The 21,826-nt window shown below is 27.9% G+C and overlaps 1 protein-coding gene across 2 annotated transcripts in view; it reads left to right on the top strand.

Moving 5' to 3' along the window:
* The first annotated feature begins 3,448 nt into the window (after positions 1-3,448).
* The window catches only part of LOC100165172, an 80,388-nt gene continuing 62,010 nt past the window's right edge, over positions 3,449-21,826 (top strand). The window contains exons 1-2 of one of the 2 annotated variants that reach the window (XM_029487078.1): positions 3,449-3,693; positions 15,454-15,594. In XM_029487078.1, the coding sequence (XP_029342938.1) occupies positions 15,470-15,594 (125 nt within the window). In that variant the 5' untranslated portion in view covers positions 3,449-3,693; positions 15,454-15,469. The remainder of the gene's footprint in view (positions 3,694-15,453; positions 15,595-21,826) is intronic. The other variant, XM_029487077.1, reaches the window with a different exon arrangement.

Here is a 21,826-nt window from a genome sequence, read left to right as displayed (position 1 = left end):
CCCCCCCCCTGGAATTCAAATAGAATGTTGAATGTCGTAGGCTACGACCTACTTACCATCAAGATTCATAATAGGTCGATTCACTCAAACAAACGGAGCTAAACGCGTTATTCTAGGCGAAAATTTACTATGTTACGCACTTGTAAGACAAAGACAACAAATGGCCGTGTAGAGTCCTCTTAAAGGAATTTATTTTACTATTAGTATAACGGTATGTTAATTAAATTTTTTTCAAATACATTGTATTTATTATATATATTTTTTTTGTTTTATTTGATATAAACAATCTATTCCTCAGTGGCACAATTGTGATCTGTGTGGAATACATACATATTAATTGTATTAATCAAGTACACAATTAATAATAAAAACAAAATATTTACAAGTGGAATACTTTGATGTGAGCAGTCATCCACTAATGACACTCACCGTTGACTTTTTTTTTATTCTATACTGGTAGATACTATAGAACTTATCCTCGATTAGGTTGAGGAGGGAGATGATATTATTAATATTTAATTATTATAATTTATGATAGTGTGTCTTTATATTGTTTATTATTATTAATAGTTATTGAGTCAATACCATGTTACCGTAAAATGGTGTAAATATAGATTCGTGGTAGGTACCTATAAGAAAATAGCTAAAAATTAAGTAAAAGTTTCAAGTCCCCGTGAATAATATATATTTTTGAATCATAACAAAATAATTAAAATTTTTATTCTTAGTCAAATATTTTTTGATCAATTTAAAAAAAAAAAAAAACCAAAAATTTCCAATTTTTTAAATTGCTAAATATATTCAAAATATTTTGAAAATATATAATAGATAAACCTTTAAAATATAAACATTTGGTGAAAATTTAAAGTAACTATACGTTAACTGTTTTTTTAACTACAGCAAAATAAGAAAATTGATTTTGTTAAAAAGTTATTTTGATTAAAAATTCCCGTTTTTTCCAACTATATTTGACCCCTATTTATCAAGGAAAGAACTGTTTATTTTTTTTACTTTTGACCCCTCAAAGCGCCTACTAGACTTACGTTCTTACTTAAAAAGATATCGAAATAGAAAATTTAAGGAATTTTACTGTTTTGAAAAGTTATGACACACACACACATAATACATCATTGTAAAATAAATACATCCATTGCTACAATCATAATCTAAAATAATTTAAAAACAATTAGTTATTACTTATTACCAGGGCTAGGATTTATAGTATGCAACAGCGTGTTTTTTTTGCTACTTCTGATTATTGATTTGGTCAGTAATGTCCACGAATCACCTCATGATGAGATAAATGGTGGTATTTTTATTTTGCATGTTTTTGCATATTTTTGATAAAATGCATATTATTGCATATATTGAATAAAATTAATATTATTGCATATTTCGATTATAAGAATGTAAAAAATACATGTTTTATAGTAAATTTCGTAAAACTTGGTTTTTTTGTAAAATATAAATTTTATTTCATGTAATACGCACGTAGTTTATGTGAATTATACATTTTATTTCTAAATTAATTTATTTTATTTTATTTCTAAATTATATTATTTTAAGACAAACAGCCTATCATTGATGTATTTTAATAAATAAATATTTTTTTTGTAACTATATTTTAGTGTTTATCTTATAAAAAATTAAATGCATATTTTTGAATATTTTGGTGCATGAAATGCATATTTTACAATTTTTTATTGCATATAAATCCTAGCCCTGCTTATTACTTACTAAAACATCATTAATCTATAGAGCTACTACCTTTATTCTGTAAATAAGTTTTGGCCCGTTTCACTGATGCGCGTGTCATACGTGTGACTATGAAACGAATCTAATACGTACTGAGTTAAACTATAGGTAGGTAGCTAGTAGCTATTACAACAAGTATATTATTAACTTTAAAAGTAGACATACAAAATTGTGATTCTTGCATTTTTTTTTATTTATGTTAATACTTTATAGTTTATCCTCATTGATGAAAACCATATTTAATTTCCATATAAAATGTTCTTACCATTATCGTTATTAAAATGTTGTCTACTGTGATACATTTTCCATTAAAGTAAGGAATAATTCCACTTGATATTTTAATACATTAATATTTTACACGGAAATATTTAAATATACGGCGCTACCTATTGCTTTTTACAATTTAGCTCATTATATCGATTAATATTATACATATAATAATAATATAAATTTAATATTGATATTAACCTGACCTTTAAAATATAGCATCATAATTCATAGTTGTATTATTTTGATACAAACAAGCTTAAACGTGTAATAATTTAGCTATATTATTGTAATTAGGTATAAACTGCATTTTATAATGTTACTCGATTCTTAGCTATATTGTCGATCGTCTTATTAGGTAGGTAAGAGAACTCTAGAAATTTACCTTTTGTGGATATTACGCTATTAAGTGAAATTTTACTTGTTTTATATAATATTATATTTAGCATTTAATAGCTATATATAAAGTAATAATAATTAGTAATTAGTACATCAACACAGACTAAATCGTAATGGTTAAAATTATTTCATGTATATCATTTGTTTGGAGATTTATTTTATTATTATTAACTATTACTTTTTTATTTATTAGAAAACAGCTGTGGTTATTAATTTAATCATCATCTATATATTTAAAAATGTGTAATTACATAATATAATTAAGAAACTATATATAAAATATAAATAATATTATATAGATAATTCAGTTATCTAGGAATTATTTCAAAAAATGGTTTATACGAAAAGACCGGACGGAAGGTAAAGCGGTGGTCGCAATGTTCGGCACTCGCATCGCACATAATATGCTAGTCTTGGACAGTAAAGCGTGCGTGTTGCTTGTAAAGTTTACATGACATTATTTGAAAATGTTCGGTATACTTAGTTATTCCTCACGCTCGTATCGTGTAAATCACTGAGAAATTTGAAAATGGACATCATCGAAAATCCAAATTCGACATCGCACTGCACCCCGAAAAAGTATAAAATAGCGCATATAGATGCCTGGTGTTAGTATAGTTATATTATGTGAGTATAGTATCACGTAACACTATTTGTCCCCGAAACGTTTAGCCCGCGGCACTTGTCATTTAATATATTGCTCATAAACGAGTGTTTTGGACAGATCACAGATATATAACATAATGTACCTATCTATGTATAATATGACACGCATTGACACCGCAGCGTTGTATTATGTTATTTTAATTCTGTTTTTACGTGTCAAGTACGGATTTCTATATATTATATATTACCTATAATACGACTGCCCATATACTCTATAGTGACAATAACGTAACAACATATTACAACGTATTGGAGTATAAAAATGAATAAGACATAATAGTACAAAATATAGCTGTACACGGCCGGTGGAGGGGTGCGGCGGCTGTGCAAAGTTTCACTTTCCGTTGATCTGCCGTCGTCTGCACAGACCGTTCAGTCACCGTTGCGTGCTCGATGTGTATAGTGATCAACCGCGTAGGTCTACTGCCGTAACGGACTTTTCGCACGTGGACACCTGTATAGTGATTGATAGCTGCCGGTTTATTATACTATAATATAGTTATTTGTTTTTTGGTTTTTTTATTTTTTAAACTTTCCGACATCCATCGTATAGCACCGGTCATCGGCTTCGTCGCAGATTACCACATGTGCTACGAATTACATACAGTGAGTTTATTGTAAAATGTTTATAATTTAGTTTTTGCTATTTTGTTTTACCCAATTTTAAATTTTACTGATTGATCATATTGGTATTAGAGACGTTTATCGTTCTTTGAACCCATCATAATATTATTATATAGTAACACTTGGTTGGATACAAATGTTAAAACTACATAAGTGCGCGACTATCCGGTATTAACCGATAACAGTATAATATCATGAAATTATATATTACCAACAAATTATGGTTATAGTATTTCATCGAGTCATATATTATATTGTTATTTACATATTGACGTTTAGGCGCATGTATATAGTATATATAAACATAAATAAATCATTATATCTTATGCCCAAATGGCGAATTAGTAAACGTTTTATTAAGTTTTCAGTTTTGTTAATAGTAGTAGTAGTAATAGGTACCAAACATTTAGCTTATGAGATTGTAAATTTAGCAACAACTTGGATATATTTTTTTAAGTATAGTAATATATTTTCAAAACAAAAACTAGTGGTAGTTTGTGTATTTAGTTTCTGATTCCCTGGGAAGGTATAGGTACCTATATAATTTCTAGTCAATATTTTTAATGAAAAAAACAATTGATATAAAGAAAAACTGTTTGCTGAAACAAATCAAGGGTACTACTGGGTAATGCATGAATAATGCATAAGTCATACGCCGTCTTAAATGTTTGTATTGTCCGTATGCATTTTTAATTTGTTTATACAATACATAATATTTCATGAATATTGAATGCAAAGCACATTTTTCTTCGAAAGTTAAAGTCTATACTGCTAGTATTTTTATAAAAATAATAAAATAATTTTCATTGTATTAAAATTTGACACAGATCGAATTTATTGATGTAAAAACAATATTTGTAAGTTAAAAAAGAAATTGAAAAATACAAAAAAACTAAACTTGAATCTACCATAATATTAGTCTATCATTAAAGTTGAAGTTACTTTTTAGGAAATTGTTCCAGCTGTTTTAAAATATATTATGCATTTTGAAGTTTTATAAATGTGTGTTATAATTTGTGGGTACCCAACCTAATTAACCTAACCTGTAATTCATAAAACAGAATTTGTTCTTTATAAAACAAAGACAATTCATTTGAATAACTATATATTTTCAAAAAATATTCACTATTATTAATTTGAAATGTTTTCATTTTAGATTCAGTTCAAAATTAAGCTACTATTGCTAATCATATAAAGGCATAAAGCACTATTATTTTATCAAATTATTTAAAGTTTCATTTTGCACTTTTGAACTTTTTACGTACCCTGTATTTTTTTAAACACCAGATGACATTTTATAAAAATGTAAAAATACTGGTTGGATAGAAATATATATATACGAATTTCATAAAATAACTTTCATAATAAATGTTAAACCCAAAGTTCCAATTCAGTGGTTTATTTAACTTGTTTTGGACGTCATTTGAATAATATAATTTTCTTGTCGTTTCTAACTGAATAGTATTTACAAATCATACAAATCTAGTCAACTATTGGAACGCAAGATAATATGTGTAATTGTAGTAATATAGTGTTGTATATAGGGCTCAGAAGTTTATGACTTTTTTACCAATTTTTTTTAACATCTTGTAGACTTGGACGATGTCCTTTTAAGATAAAAAAATGTTTTGAAAGTACACAGGTACAAACTTTAAATAACTCACCTTTGTTTTGCATTTATCGAAATATTAAGGTCAGTTTTTGTAATTTAATCAATTTCCAGTAATTTAAAAAATGTCCTGACTTTTTTCGTTTATGCTCGCTACTTTGATGGCTTTAAAATCTTTTTAGGACACTTTTAATAAAAATAAGGTTATATTTGCATCTTTTTGATGTTTTTTTTATGACTTCAACTTCCGAACCCTATAGTAATGTATATTGTATATACTTAATATAATCAACAGTGTAAATGTATAAATCTTCGGGCCAATTAAAAACGTTCTCCTAAACCATTAGACGGCAACAGTCCTCATAGTATGTGGCCCGCGACTAAAATTTATAATTTGTATTGAAATCACCAGTACCGATTTAGGGGAGGGGGCGATCCGAGGCCCGTGTTTTGGGTTCTAATCATAGAGAAGCGCAAATTTCAAATTTTAAACTCATAAAGCATACAGCATAGAGGCGCTAATATTAAGTTGTGCCCCGAGTTACATAATTTGTAGATCCAGTACTGGAAATCACAAACTAAGAAAGTATATGGACTGCCGACTGGGATATGTGGATTAAAACGTTGTTTATTTGTACTTGTTTATTTGATATCTTGTTAAATTAATAAACCTTACGGTTATGCACTTAAATAAACTAAATTTGATATGATTACACATTTTTGTTTAAAATAAAATAAGGTATATTCAAATTGTGGCCCGTGAACAATTTTCTATTTATTTGTTGGCCCTAGACATCAATAAGGTTGCCGATCGCCATCCTAAAAAAATGAGAATTTATCATATGGAAGCCTTTGGAGACAAACCATTTATATTTTTAATTTAAATTGTATATTTTTTGAAAATTAATAAACATCCATCATTCTATTTATTTATTCTCAAATAGAGGTTTTTATTTTATCATGCATATGTTTTTATTTTTAAAATATATATTTTATACAAACGAAAATACTCATTACAGTAGAAGCCGCTTATTAGAAACACGGATTATTGATACAATCGCGTTATTGAAACAAAATGTACCAGGACGGATCGCCCGTATATTTGGATATTTAAATCGCTTATTAGAAACAATCGGTTAATTGACGCATTTCACTTTGGTCCCAAAGTGTTTCTAATAAGCTGCTTCTACTGTATTTGATTTTAATGATTAATGATAATACTATTAAGAAATATATCCACGAATATTTTAAAAGTTTAAATATATTTGAAATGTTTTTTTTTGGTTATCTTTATAATACATTGTGAATGTCAATTTTTATTATAGTATAAGGTATTCATAAATTTAAACATTATATCATAACAACGAAAATTGAACACTATACCAGAAGTGTTTATTTAAAATATATTTTAAAAATGCCAAGTCATGAATTCTTTTATTTGAAGTTATGCACATTGTCATATAACTACTGATGCGTTGTCATTAAACACATTGGTCCTGTTGGTTAAGTTATCTAATATATTATTGTTTGTTTTTGTGCTTATTATTTTCATAGACATATCCTAAACATACACAGTTCAATATTACATAAAAATATACCAAACTGACTAATACATCAACGCTGTTATGTAAAGTTTTTTTACACTTAATACCATAAAATAAAATAAGCCTATATCTATAATTATCACATATCATATTATTATTATAAAAATTATTATAATAATGAAATATGAAATTCGAATGATTCATATATACAAAGACATGATGCACGAGATTCATGATGGCAAGCTTATAACATTATAATAATAATTTATTTTCGAGAAGCTCGACACCTTAATACAATTTTAATGATTAATTATTATTCATTGGAAAATATAAAAGTAACAGAAGTTGAAGTTTAAACTTGCTTTTATATCCCATACGTATAGTTGTGTAAAAGTCATCCATAAGGAGACGAAGGACAAGGACGATTTCGTGGAAAATGTATTATTCATAGTAATTATTGTATTCACATTAATAATATTTAGTTCATTGAAAATATTATTACATTTCATTAACCATTAAAAAGTGTATTGATACCTTAACTGAACTTATTTAATTAATAATGACACAATTATTATTTTATTATATAAATTATAAATATAAAATATATTATTTACGTAATAATAATAATTGTTTAAATAACATAAATATTTAATTAACATATTTTAATAATTAATTTTGAGAAAATGTTTTTTATCGCAAGTATAAACGATTTTAGATATGTAGAAAGTTATATAATCAAATTAAGAAAAATATTATTATGTAGTAAGATCCGGATGAAGAATATATTAAGTTCACTATTACGAACAATTACTATCGTTTTGATTCAGAAGATGGATAAATTAATAATAATCATAAATTATTTAAAAACAGTATAATACAATCTATGAGTAATAAAAATATTGAAACATGAATTCACTTCTTTCTGGCAGAATAAAAGTTTCATAATATTATTTTTATTGTTAGTATCGAGTATCGACTTCTCCATAAAAAACACCTGTACTCAATAATAGATAATACATTTAACTAAAATAGTCTTTTATATTAAATCGTGGTGGACTGTCAGATCTCACGTGGAATTAAAATGTAAATTGTGTCACAATAAATGGACAGTGAAAAAATGTATTATTAAATTGACTTGTTATCTTTATACAAACTGTGTATCCCGTAGCGTTATAATATTTTTACTTTAATTATCACGAATAGCCGAATAGGTATACTGTTTTGAAATAATATTGCACACGAACAAAATGCAAATACGGACGGAAAAATACCTACACAAGACCGACTCCAACACATATTATAGTATGATGCAGGTACCGTCAGCAAAACCACACAGATATTACGAATGCACAGGCGCGAGTATGGGTTTTAAATGACTACACGATAACAGTCTGGCCCACGAGAGAAAGGTTCCGTATATAAAATAAAATAATAAACGAAATAAAATCCCTCGCTAAGAAATAAGAATAGGTGTGACAGCGTGGCTTACCTATGTGGATTTGGTATAGCTACGCATGCACAGTATATACGCGTTTGACTTACTCGACATCCAATCTGCAGTATAAGAAAGAGAAAAAAAGGCACGTTACTATTTTAACAATTTACAGTTACCAACAGACAACAATGCGTTACCTGGAGACTGGAGTTATGTCACTGGAATTTTTACATTTGTTATAATAATAGGCAATAAGTGCACGTCACATTATAATATTATACATTGTAGTGTACACACAGGGTGATCTGTTTAACGCAATCAGACAATAATATAGAAAATTCAAGGAATTAAAAAAAAATATTTAAGAACAAAATTTAATATTATACAAGTGACATTATAGAAAAATCTAAAAAATACGCAACTTGTACTTTAAAAAAAAATATGGGAAATTCAAATATTATATTACCTTGATTACGATAAAAGAAACACCCAGTATAAACATTTAGTTAGTTATAATACTTCACACCTATATACTACATGTTTGCATAATATATTATACGATATAGTGTCGCCCATTTTAATGCATCTCATCACTAACACCTCCACACCCAACAGCATAATGCTTTTTTTTCACGACTAGAAGACGATCAAACTTCTTGAACACTCTGTAGTGATTTAGACTAACCTAATGTATATTATAGTATGCACCTATAGGTCATAGATAATATGATTTCTGAAGTCATACATTGTCTTCGTTATTATATTACATATATTAATACATCATATTATTGGATTCATAAAATAATATAATATGGTCAAATCGTTATGACGAATGGAAATATAAAAGAATTACATACCGATGGGCCGTTAAACATTTTAATGTATTCGTTTCTGAGACAATAACGATTACTGTTTTCAAGAGCGTATAGGTTGTACCTACCAATTTTGTTTATTGACTATGTATAAGCTGTATCTGTGCTTACGAAAACATAGTACCTATCTAATTATTAATGCGTAATGTGGAGAACGGCCGCCGTACTCCTGGCCAATATTATGCCTAGGTATATATACTGCCATCTTGTATCTGTGTGCCTACATCATATCAATATTATAATATTGTGACGACGCATTCTAATAAAATTAGTTTTCCAGTTACGATCGACTTCCGTCTGCTATACGCACCCTACGTCGACAAATGCCGATCGAAATCGAAAATCGTTTCGTATACAACTGCCGTATTGTACGCTATAATATTCGCGTGCGGCAAAACAATAATTATAATTGATCACTACGGTACTACCGCTACACGTGTGCTTTCGTTTAATTGCGTCCGTTGTCCCGCAAATATAATCATCACATTTATTATACAATATAGGTACCTATGCATACCTATGACACGTACATAACAACGTAATAATAATATAAAATATAAATAATACACAAATGGCAAACACGTCTCCGCGCGCACAGACTTCCGACGCTGCCTCCGGGCAACGCGTTTACCACCGTGGGAGTAGTAAGACTTTTGTCCGCGTAATAATAATTATATATGTTATGTAGGCACCTACCTAATCTCAGTGCTAATATTATACGCGTTCCGGCATTAAACGCATATAATATCTATCGCTATTTAACTTTTTTACGGACGTCTCTTATTCGCGTTATTGTTGTTGCCATACACTTGTAATATTGTCTACGCCGTGTTCGCGGACGTTGATTTTTTTTAACATGATTTATATTATGTAGATACAAATAGGTACATATAGACGGTGACGTCTCGGCGGCACCTGTATAGCGGTGTCATTTCGCCAAATTTATCCACTCACCTCCGCGGGTCTACGTAGATAATGCATTATTTTTTTTCTCATTAACCGACTCTCCGGTGCCGGGAATTGAATAATTATTTTTCAGAGTCAAACAATAAATATAATATATAATATAGATGATCGAAATACCGACTTGCTGTTGAAGTGATACGGTTGTGGATACATATATATAATGTACAACACTATATATTATATACCGTGACAAATATGTATGTATACGCGACACCCGTATATAATGATATAAAAGTATAACCACAGAATAGATACAATATATTATAACCCACGAGTTTGCCCCCCCCTCACATTATAATGACGCCACCACCGCAGGTCTCAAGTTCAATGTACCTCTATATTATTAGGTATAATATGCATGTGGTTAGGTGTATAATATACAGTATAAACGCGGTAATATAACAAGAGAGAACTGCGGTATACGCTTGTATATTATACGAGAAACAAAATCCTGTAGCCTACACATTGTGTAGGTATTATATGATAATATATTATAGTTACCTAGGTATAATACATCCACGAGCAGGTATTTACGATGACGATCCAATGCAGCTGGAATAATCTGTTTTTAAAGCCTGCACATTATGATATAGTTCGCGTTGAATGAAAATCTAAATTATAGCTTGCAGTATGCGGTACGAACAGAATAGAGAAAAAAACCACGCCATTGTGTTCCCCTCTCGGCACGTGAACGAAAAAAAAAGAAAATATATATAACAGCTTGTCGAATGTTATACGCGAGCGCCAATGGCGAAGGTGACAAATTCCGTACAGTTCATTATACTCCCGCCCAAATGCGTACAATAATAATGAATGGTCCGATGGTCGGAAAAAATGAAAAACATATATCGGCATAACATAATACTAGGTATGTGTTATAATTGTTTGACAGGTTCATATATTGTAATAATATCTCACACATGGCGCGCGAAGAAAATAAAATATGCAAAACCCATTATAATGTATACAAACAACACCGATATAATATTAGGCGTATTATAATAGTTTTTGCGATTTCTCGAAATTGTTTCTGTACGTTTGAGGAGATTAGTGGGAGATTATAATATATTGCCATGTAAATCGTTTATTTTTATGATTATCGACTGTTATAGTATGTTAAGACGTTGTAATGGGAAATCGCTATTGTATTTGTCTGACTAATCTCTAAACTTTGGTACTCTCATTATAAATATTTGAATTCGTTCGTGTCTACTGTATATTCAAACTGCCATATCGTTTATACTATTACACCATTTATATCTAAGGTCTACAATATCGTTTACCTTAATATTGTTTATTCACACCTACGTCCTACAGTCTAATAGCACATTCATTATAATTCAACACTTCTCTACTCATTAATTAATGTTGTACAAATTACTCAAATAAAACGTTGTAATTATTTCAATAATAAGCACTTCAACAAAATAATTGGTTTACATGATTGAATTTTGTTTTTGTTTTTATTTGCCAATACATAAAATAATCCTATTGCTATTTTACATTAAGCATACGTTCACTTCTAACCGCTTTCTAAACTCGTTTTTTGCAAATTATTTAAACATAATGCGAGGTGTCTATATAATATAAAGCACCTATATTATGACATTAATTGCTTTAATTTTTAAGTCTTTTATTTTATTGTTCTCTCGGTATTTATACTACATAACTGCAAAATATAAGTACAATATATGAGATACAGTATATATATATATATATTATATATATACTGGTTTTATTTTTGTATTACCTTATACAGAATAAACAATATTCAATACAGCATATAGGTTAATATAAATATATTATTAATACAAATTTAAAAAAACTAAGCTAAAATAATTATGTTTAAGATTATAGATCAAATTATAAATTTTATACAAATAATTTAATGTAATTGTATTATTGTATTGTTATAATTTAACTATTGTCATAAGGTAGCTTTTAAAATATCTGTCATAGTTGTCCTGCTAACTTATAAATGTGGTTTTCAAGTCAAAAATAACACCACAATATTACTTGTTATCATTCCAAACTTTTTCAAAATTTGATAAAATACTGCGGCACATTTTCAATACGGCAGATCTGCATTTTGGTACATTACATTATTATAGAATCAACTTGTAATTTTTATTTTATATCCCTACCAGTAAATTGAATTAACAAGTGATTTGTAAATAAGCAATTTTTATCAACAATGTACAATATACAATAACAATATACAATATACAATATACAATTTTATGAAAACAATATACAATATACATGGCAAAATGAATGCAGTTAATAACAAAATATTTAACACATCTTTTAAATAATAATTATAACACTTTATAACCTTGATAAATAACACAATATATAACAAACACCCTATGAAACCCTATGAACCCCCTCCCCCGTAAGTACACCTATGAGCCAGTATAATATATCGTGGAAAGAAAATAATAGTATTGCAAATAAGTAATCGTATAAGTGGTAAGTATACTGAAATTATGTGACTATCCGAAAAAATAAATTCATAGAACCCATATATTGGTGTGATAACTCAAAAATACATGTAATTTTTTTATTGTAGAAGTTAAATTTTTAAATTTTTAAGAATATATTAGTGAAGTATTTACTATTTTTGTATACCTATTGATATAAAAATAATATGATATCTAAATAATTGTGAAATACTATTCGTATTATATGCATTTTAATTTATTTTTAACATTGTGTGAAATCGCTTTTCGTTTTTCGAGTCATTGCATTAATAATGGACTGGTTCAGTGATTTATACATCGTTATCACTTACAGTCCAAAATCGTTTTAGTCTTTAGAGATGGTATATTGTAGTATAGCGAAGTGTATTGGCGATACGATCGCAGGATATAATATTTTCGCGTACAGTTCGTACACTTTTGATCACGCCTCGTCGGATATAATCCCACGCGATTACGCGAATACTGACCATCCGATAACTACCTATCTAAATAATTAGACATAATTATTATAACAAGACGTAATATTATGTATGCGAGTTACGCAACGAGAAAAACATATCTAAACAAACAAACTATAGAAACTACAACGACGGCGGTAACAATTCGGTAACCCATAACCCTATACATCAATCGTCTGCACGTCTCTATTATAGGGACTGACTCAGTCGTATTTCGTCGTGCCATTATGCCACGGGGTTGTTGAAATGGAAATGCAACAGTTATAATTGCTCGCTATTCATAATATAATATTCGTCCCAAAACAGTTATATTGTTATATTATATACGATACATCCAATCTCACAATAATTGCCCAATACGTATTGTGTGCATTGTACCCGCTAATGGCTGCTATACACGTGGAAGATGCCTCGGGACGTGTGTGTGTGTATATATATATATTATAAAAATAATTTTTGTCATAATAGAATTGATTACATTTTTTTTCTTTCATTTTTCATCATTGTCCATTGACACAATACTATAGATTCTACCGGACGACATTGGGTTGATTGAACTTTGGTATATGTGGCAAGGTTTCCGATGAATATTACGTTTATTACCACTGCTTCTATAAGTTAAAACCGTAAGATTAATGAGCCCCGCACTTTTTTTTGTCAATACTAATCAAAATTGTGATAAAATTAAAATTATTGTGGATCTTGGAAAGTTAAAAGTAAAGTTCAACACTTTAAGAATTATTTTATTTTATCGAAGCTCGTTTTTCTGGTCAGTCATTTAAGCGATTATAATGACATACACTTGAAGTAATTATAACTCACTTGTTTTAATAATGTATTATTAATTAATACATATTAACTTAAAATGCAGTATCAACATACCATACTATATACAGATGACAAATGAAATAACTTTTGTTCTAATCAATATTTAAAATTTTTTTTATATATAATTTATAGTTATTAGCGCTACACATGTAATATAAAATATGTTTTAATACTGTAAATAAAAAATTTTAATTTGATTTAAATTATTTTGGAAAAATTCAAAATATCCAAATTTGTAAATCTGATTATAAAAACAATTTGTATGGTCTTTATTTTGCTTGAATTTATTTTCTTTGAATAGATTGGTAAACCTAATCATTTTTTTTATAAATAACTTAAATAAAAACTTAATAAAGAATCACTTCTTCTTATTACCACCAATTAAATATAGAGTATTTTAGTAAAATCCATAAGAACTACAGCAGTTAAAGTTAATATGTTTTTACCTTAAAGATTTCGTTTTCAAACTTTCTAAATTAAAAGATTGTAAGTTTTTTTTTAATTCTTAACAAAACAAAGCATCACCTACTATAAAAAAAAAAAAGTATAAGATAAAAAAAATAAATATGCAAAATCAAACTGGAACTATATCTGTAGAAATAAATTATGAAACCTAATATTATCTGGTTTTATATTTTTAAATTAACCAAACTCGTTTCTCCTCGCCTTTTTTGTGATTCTAAAATTAAAGATGCAAGTATATGCAATTGTTTCTAACACATCTGCGTTAATTAAAATAAAACTATTACAATTAAATATTATAATAGCCCATTATTAATAATAACAAAATTGAAAATATATTAGGTATAATAGATACTATTAAGTATTTACGCTATAACAATATAAACTATACTCAATAAAAAACTATAATGAGTATATGAGCATAAGCTTATGAGTTCAGTAAATAAAATAATGTAGGTATTATAATGATAAATATTATTATAATATTATATTAAAATAGTATTTGTTTAACTATTAAAATATAAACAAAGCCTAAAAATATTACAGGATTAGATTGATATGGCTGAAAAGTTATATAATAAATAATAATAATAATAATAATTTTAATTTTGTCGAGACGTATTCTTCATAATATGGAAACACAAATCACATACGTTCTTATAGGAATTAGTCATTGGCCATTACTATAATAAGAATAACAAATCATAAACTAAAAAAAAAGGAATTTGTATTAACAGTTTGAATAATAATAAAGTGAAACTTGTAAGACGATATATAGTATTAAGTGCATCGAAAGTGACAGCTGTTTAACCATTGATTAAATATGGTATATGATGTAACTTAATATAATATTTAAATAGCGTTATCTATGTATAAATTAGTTTAACTTCTGGCAATAGCTTCCTTAGAATTTTAATCAGTTTTGTGTTTTTGACATATTATATATATAGGCGCATGCATAACAAAATTACTACAAATAAATCAAATGTTCTATATCATATATATATATATATATATATAAATATATATTATATAATATAATATAATAGATATAAGCTCATGACGACCTTTTTATAATATTACAGGTAGTATTGAAGTGTAATGGGTGCGTGTGTCTCAGAGATGCACAAATGGCTGCAATTGCCGGCCAATCCGACAGACGATCCGCTGGCCACTGTTTATCCAATCAACCACTACAAGAAGTCTCATGTCTACGCCGTTACTAGGTAAATTGTTTAATAACAATATTGTAATAGGGCATAATATATTATATATCATTAAGTAAAGTTGATAGTCGTAGCCATATTTTCGAGTGATTCAACTAGGTGACAGCAAATTCTTCAAACAGACAAAATATCAGATACATATTACTATATATTTTCATAAAAGTATAAACGATAAGTAGGTACCAAAATGCCTACTACCTGTTAATGCCAATATACCTAAATGCCAATAAGAACCCATCATGTCAGAATCGTGTGATTTAAATATCGGATTATACGTGAATATGTGTGCATTTTAATTTTTAAATAAAAATTTAGAAAATAACTAATTATTCTTTCAATATAAATCCAACTACGCATTAAGAAACATAACTAACGTGAGAATCACTGAACGATAGATGATCCGTATATGTTATACGTGCTTTATTTGCTACGTTTTTTATCTTAGGCGATAACTATTAATGATATTGTTAATATTGTCTTTATTTAAAAAAATGTATATATACCTAGTTACATATTTTTTTTATTCCTATAGTAATTCCATCTTCATTTTTGCTTCCTGCTTCCGATTGGTTACAGTGGTTTATCGGAGAATTAGAGAGCGAAGGTGAATCCCACGTGAATAATTTAGCGGGCAAAAAAAACTGGTTTCTACACATCATTTAAATTAGTGATGACGATATTCAGTCAGCGTTTGTTAGATGCAGTAATAGTTGAAAAGTGAGATTTCCGTTTGTATCTGCCTGGTTTGCTTACACTTCATTGAGATTGAAGAAATCAAACCAATTTTTTGATTTTCATTTTAAGCAACAGTATTTTTTTTTCCGGATGAACAGATTTTTTTAAGTGTTATGTTTGAAAAACTTAACTGCACGGTAGACTTTATAGTATATTTATTATTTACTATGTAAACACACGCCACATATACGGTATCACGACAGACGACAGTATAACAATATGTAGGTACCTACTAACAGATATGAAATAGCTCGTGGGTACAATAAATTAATCGTTTAAATGTATCGATGTCGTAACACGCATTGTTTTAAATATGATAATCGTACAACAATTTTAAAAAATGTTTCATTTACCATTTGATATTTTGGTAAATTACACGAAAAATCATAGGCCACGGTACCGTGATTTGAACACTGTAGCCGTGAACTCTGAACCGGCCCGTGAATCCGGGTCGGCGCACTCCGTGAACACGCGAAGATAATTGTTACCCATTATTGAACCAAAATTATGAGCCCAAAAATCGAGAGGCGCAACTGGATCTGCACGGCATCCGAGTATTTACACGGCGGTATATGTGGTATTTCGCCGGTTATGGTCCAGCAGACTCGAGAGAAACCTAATAAGGACGTACTTGGATATTTGAGATAAAAAATAAAATACGCACACACACATCTCAAGGTCACTATATATAATATATATATACCACGGTGGTGCACTGCAGTCGACTAGCGATGTATTTATTTATGTATAGTGTACAAGCAGTGCTTATAATACAGCCTTATATATATATTATATATAAGTAACAATATCGTTTTACCTTCATATCCTCGGCACGAAGACACGGGGCCGATACGAGATTTACGGCCGGCTACGAAAAATTTTCACGAACAAAAATCAGCTCGCGCGAACATGACTTACTTATCCTTCGGTTCTCTTTTGTGACAATTTGTCGGACGATTGATATGCACCGTGATCGGCCCCCATTGTTCGTGCGTTATTCTCCCCGTAGCACAAGAAGACCGAAATCATGTTGCAATTCCTCCAGCTGACCTTATACGGTCTGACGAGAAAGAGAAATGCATATAAATATAAAATATAATTTAAAATATATATATATAAATATTTAGTAATAATATTATATTATATTTTATTCTTTTATTTCCATTTATCGTTTATGAATCATGGCTATCACTCTGTCTGTAAAATTCTGCACCACCATCCACCATGCATAACGTAGATACCTACTTACAATCATGAGCAGGAGCTAAAACAAATTATTCGTTACATTTTTTTTTGTAATTACATAATTCAATAGGATATTCAAATTGTAAGAGACATGGGACTTCGTAATATCTAATATAACAAATAACATAGATTAAATATACTACATTATAGTGTATTTAATCTAAGGTATTATATAATATAATAACATACGTATTACGTATACACACACAAATACTAATAATTATACCTATATTTATTGATAATAATATTACTTACCGATTAGGTAGTTAAGTTTAATTGTTTCAGTTTATAAAAACCTACATATAATAATATATAGAAGACTAAAGTATTCCAAGGTATAACTCTCCAAATTTTTTCAAAATTATAGGTATTTCAGTATTCGTTTTTGGTGAACAAACGTAGTTTTCTAGTTATGATTTCTTTCATCATACTTTAGTATAGTATTAAGTACATGCATTTTTCTATTATTGTTAAATCCACTGGCAACAAAAGGCCATTGAGACTAGGTTATAATATTTTCTCATCAAATTAGGTGTTATAAAAATTGCATAAACGATAAAAAAAAAAGATTTGAAGAAAATTAAATAATTACTACTACATCTTTTAGAATGTATTTTGATGATGGTCCGCTTTTACGGAATTAGTTGATAGTGACTGCAATTTAAGTTGTGTGGAGAAATTTTACCATAGATACTGATGGGAAGGTCGTTGCTCAGTCTATGACATTTTTATCTGGCTGAAATTTAGTAAAGATGATGTTATGATAGATTATGTACATAATGTAATGGAACTTATAACCCAACATCTAATTTGCGTTACAACATTTAAGATGAGCCTACATTAACTATCTTCAATCTACATAAATGTTGTAACACAAAACACACTGTTGGAGTCTGACTTGGATGATATTTACAAGGTTTTCAAATTGTATACTATTACAAACGTTTTGAAGACTATGTAAAAAATATTAATATGACCATAAAAATAATTATTTATTATTCGTAAGTCAGTGATAGGTTAAATTATTTTGAAATTTTAATTAGGTGAGAGTGAGATTTGTTTTTTTTTTCTGAACTAAATATAGTGTCTATATAAAATTAAATCAAAGATCGTAAAATTTGGAAACTTGAGAAACTCCGTGGAATTCGTAACATTTAATTATTTTCGACATTTTTCTTCTAATTTGTTCGTAAATTCATATGTAATTACATATTATTAAACAAAATGTAGAAATAAGTCATTTTACCTTGAAAAATGTTAACCAATCCGTTGTTGTTTAAACATCCCATGTACACAGTCATAATATTTCCAACTATCTAGGGTATTTTAAGTATAATATGTACCTATATTAACTATTAAGTACGACGATGATTACAGTCCTATAGACTAAATTAACATTGCATGATTTTATTTATTGTGTTTGTACATAATATTATAACGTAATAGTACGTGTAAATATAACCTTCCGCGATAAAAACTTAATTGTATTTTCATTCATGATTTGTTCGCGCCACGTTGTGTGCATATAATACAATGTGTTAAGAATGGTCGTAATTATCACAGCTATCTACTACTTTTGAACTACCTATATGGGTTATAGGTATGATACTAATTTGTGTAATATGCATTTGATGGCGTACACTTGATATTTTACAATAACAGATTATTAATTTTATTGTTATTCTCCAGCCGAAAAAACTTTCTGAATCGTTGATTCGGTACAAAATTATATTGCTGTATAGCTTCGAGTACAACAAAATATTTTTAAAACATTATTTTAAGTGTTTTACATTTTTTTAAATTTTGATTGAATATTATTCACTGATACCGATTGACATCAAAATTCCTCAATTTGTTTTAATGATGTCCATAAATTGGTACCTATCAATAAGAATATATTATTCATCAAATTATAATTTTATGGTACCAACTACTTACCTAATAGAAATTATATAATTGAACGAACCACATTTTTTTAGTGGAGTGATGAACTAGTGGATTATGTACTGATAATAATATAATACTTACAAGTTACAATCATGTGTCTTTTACCTACTCTCCTACGAAAAAAATGTTTAGTCTATCATCTTGGTTTGGAGCAATATATTATTTAGAACATTTTGTGTGGTTTCAGGTAGACCATTTGATCGTTGATGCCTTTTCCCCCTAAAAGCACCAACAATTGGAAATTTACAATAATGTTCTTAATATTTTATAACCTAACAAAAATCATCAGGAAACGGAATATTAATGGCAACACCAGTTTCCATAAAATCACTATCGTTTTATGATATTCAAAAAAAGAATAATCGTAAAAATTTAAAATTTTCACCAAATATATTCACTAAATATATACCTATTAGAGCATTTTTTGGAAATAATAATATAATTTTGCTCTTTTATTAACTATTAGTATATATTTTATATTTTCTTGTAGTTTTATTTATTTATATTTCTCTGTTGAAAAATGTATTACAATAAGTAGGTTCTTGGTAAGTTGTTCATACAAATGTAAACAATATAAAAAAAACTTAGGTACCTAGTTTAATTATTTTTTTGTAAGTGTCTAAAGTTTGTAAAAATTGGATATTATGCAAAGTTTGAACGAAAAATATTGATTTTCACTCTTTTAGCTGTTTTAGCTATTTTGAATTTTTTGTAATTCAAAAAATATTTATATTATAATTTTAAACATTTCTCACATTACTTATTTTGTTACTTTTATCCTTTGAAAAATGTTCATATACATGTAATATAACATAAACCATCCTTAAAAATAGATGCAGAGCCTATTCCTTATTCTTTTAGAATATTTTTTTGTATGTTTATACAATTGTAATAATTAAAATTTAACACAATATCCATTAGACTATTATAGTGATGATCCCAATGAAAAGTTACACAAACCTATTAAAAAGCAGGAGCAAATTCCACGGTTTTTTATTTTTTTTTTTTTTATTTTATTAGAATTAACGCCAGTCGGCTTTTACAAAGTTATACATGGAGTGTGTTACAAGACTAGTATATAACAGTTTTTTTTTTCTAGATTTGTTTCTCAATCAATCGTCAATGAAATATAATATACCACAATTAATATTGTAATTTATAATAGATACCTAATATTATTATTGAATACAAATTATTATTAATCTAATTTAAGACTTGTCAATCCTGTTTTATTTTTTAATTACTAATTAGTAAATCTCACTCGTGCTTGTAATTTACATTTGACAACACATCTCACCAAAATAAGGGCTTTTCAAATAATCATCTGCTCAAAATAACGTTTTATTATTTACTCACATATTTGCCTTTTAACCTGATATCTGATACCTAACGTCGTTTTAAAAGTTTGATGTTTGAATATAATTAGATAATAACTGAATAATATAGATGTATAATATAACTCTATAGTGTCTTGTTGCAATAAGTAACTCACTAAATTATACATTTAAAGAACAACTTAAATAATTTTTTTGAACTAGGTATGTTATTAGTACAGGAAAAACATGTAACTATCATTTGTTAAAGGTAACATAAGTAAAAATTATTAGTGCAGAATAATAGACATAAAGTTATTAACAAGTACTTTCCGTTCGGCGATCATAAACCTAAATATAATATTATAAGTAATACAATCCGCCATCCGGGTATTATTCATTATATATTCGTATTTCATTATAGGTACTGTAAAGTTTATACAATTTAAGTCATAATTTATTATAAATATTATATTATATTCTTAACAAAAAAAATGGTACTTATCTTCTAAAATAGAACGTATAATATGGATTAATTATAACTAAATATAAGTGTCTTGATAATTTCTTTAAAATTATTCTGGAATATCAGAACTATTATGGGACTTATTAGATTGAGTACTAAACTACTAACTATATATAATCATAGATTCAATATAATATGATTACAAAAGATAATACCAGGACCTAAAATTCTGTAGAGTAACACAGTAGCACATACTATGTGCAGAAACAAATATGAAGTATGCAGTAGTAAATTAAAAGTGTGTGCAGTACTTTTAATTCATACACACACTACTAGGTCTATTATTTTAAAATATTTTGGTGAGTGGAGTTAGGTGTGGGAATTAGGTTCGTGATTTTTAGGCACTGGATGATACAATAATAATATTAAGATTTTAGATTGTATACCCATTAAATTTTTTTTTTAGTTATAACCAAACCCTTTCGATTTACCCCGTATAATAATAATAATCACAAACCATGACTAT

The sequence above is a fragment of the Acyrthosiphon pisum genome, chromosome A1 (genome assembly GCF_005508785.2).
Source record: "Acyrthosiphon pisum isolate AL4f chromosome A1, pea_aphid_22Mar2018_4r6ur, whole genome shotgun sequence".
NCBI classification, from domain to species: Eukaryota; Metazoa; Arthropoda; class Insecta; order Hemiptera; family Aphididae; genus Acyrthosiphon; species Acyrthosiphon pisum.
Note: the sequence above shows the minus strand (reverse complement) of the source record. Positions and strands in the feature narration are given on the sequence as shown.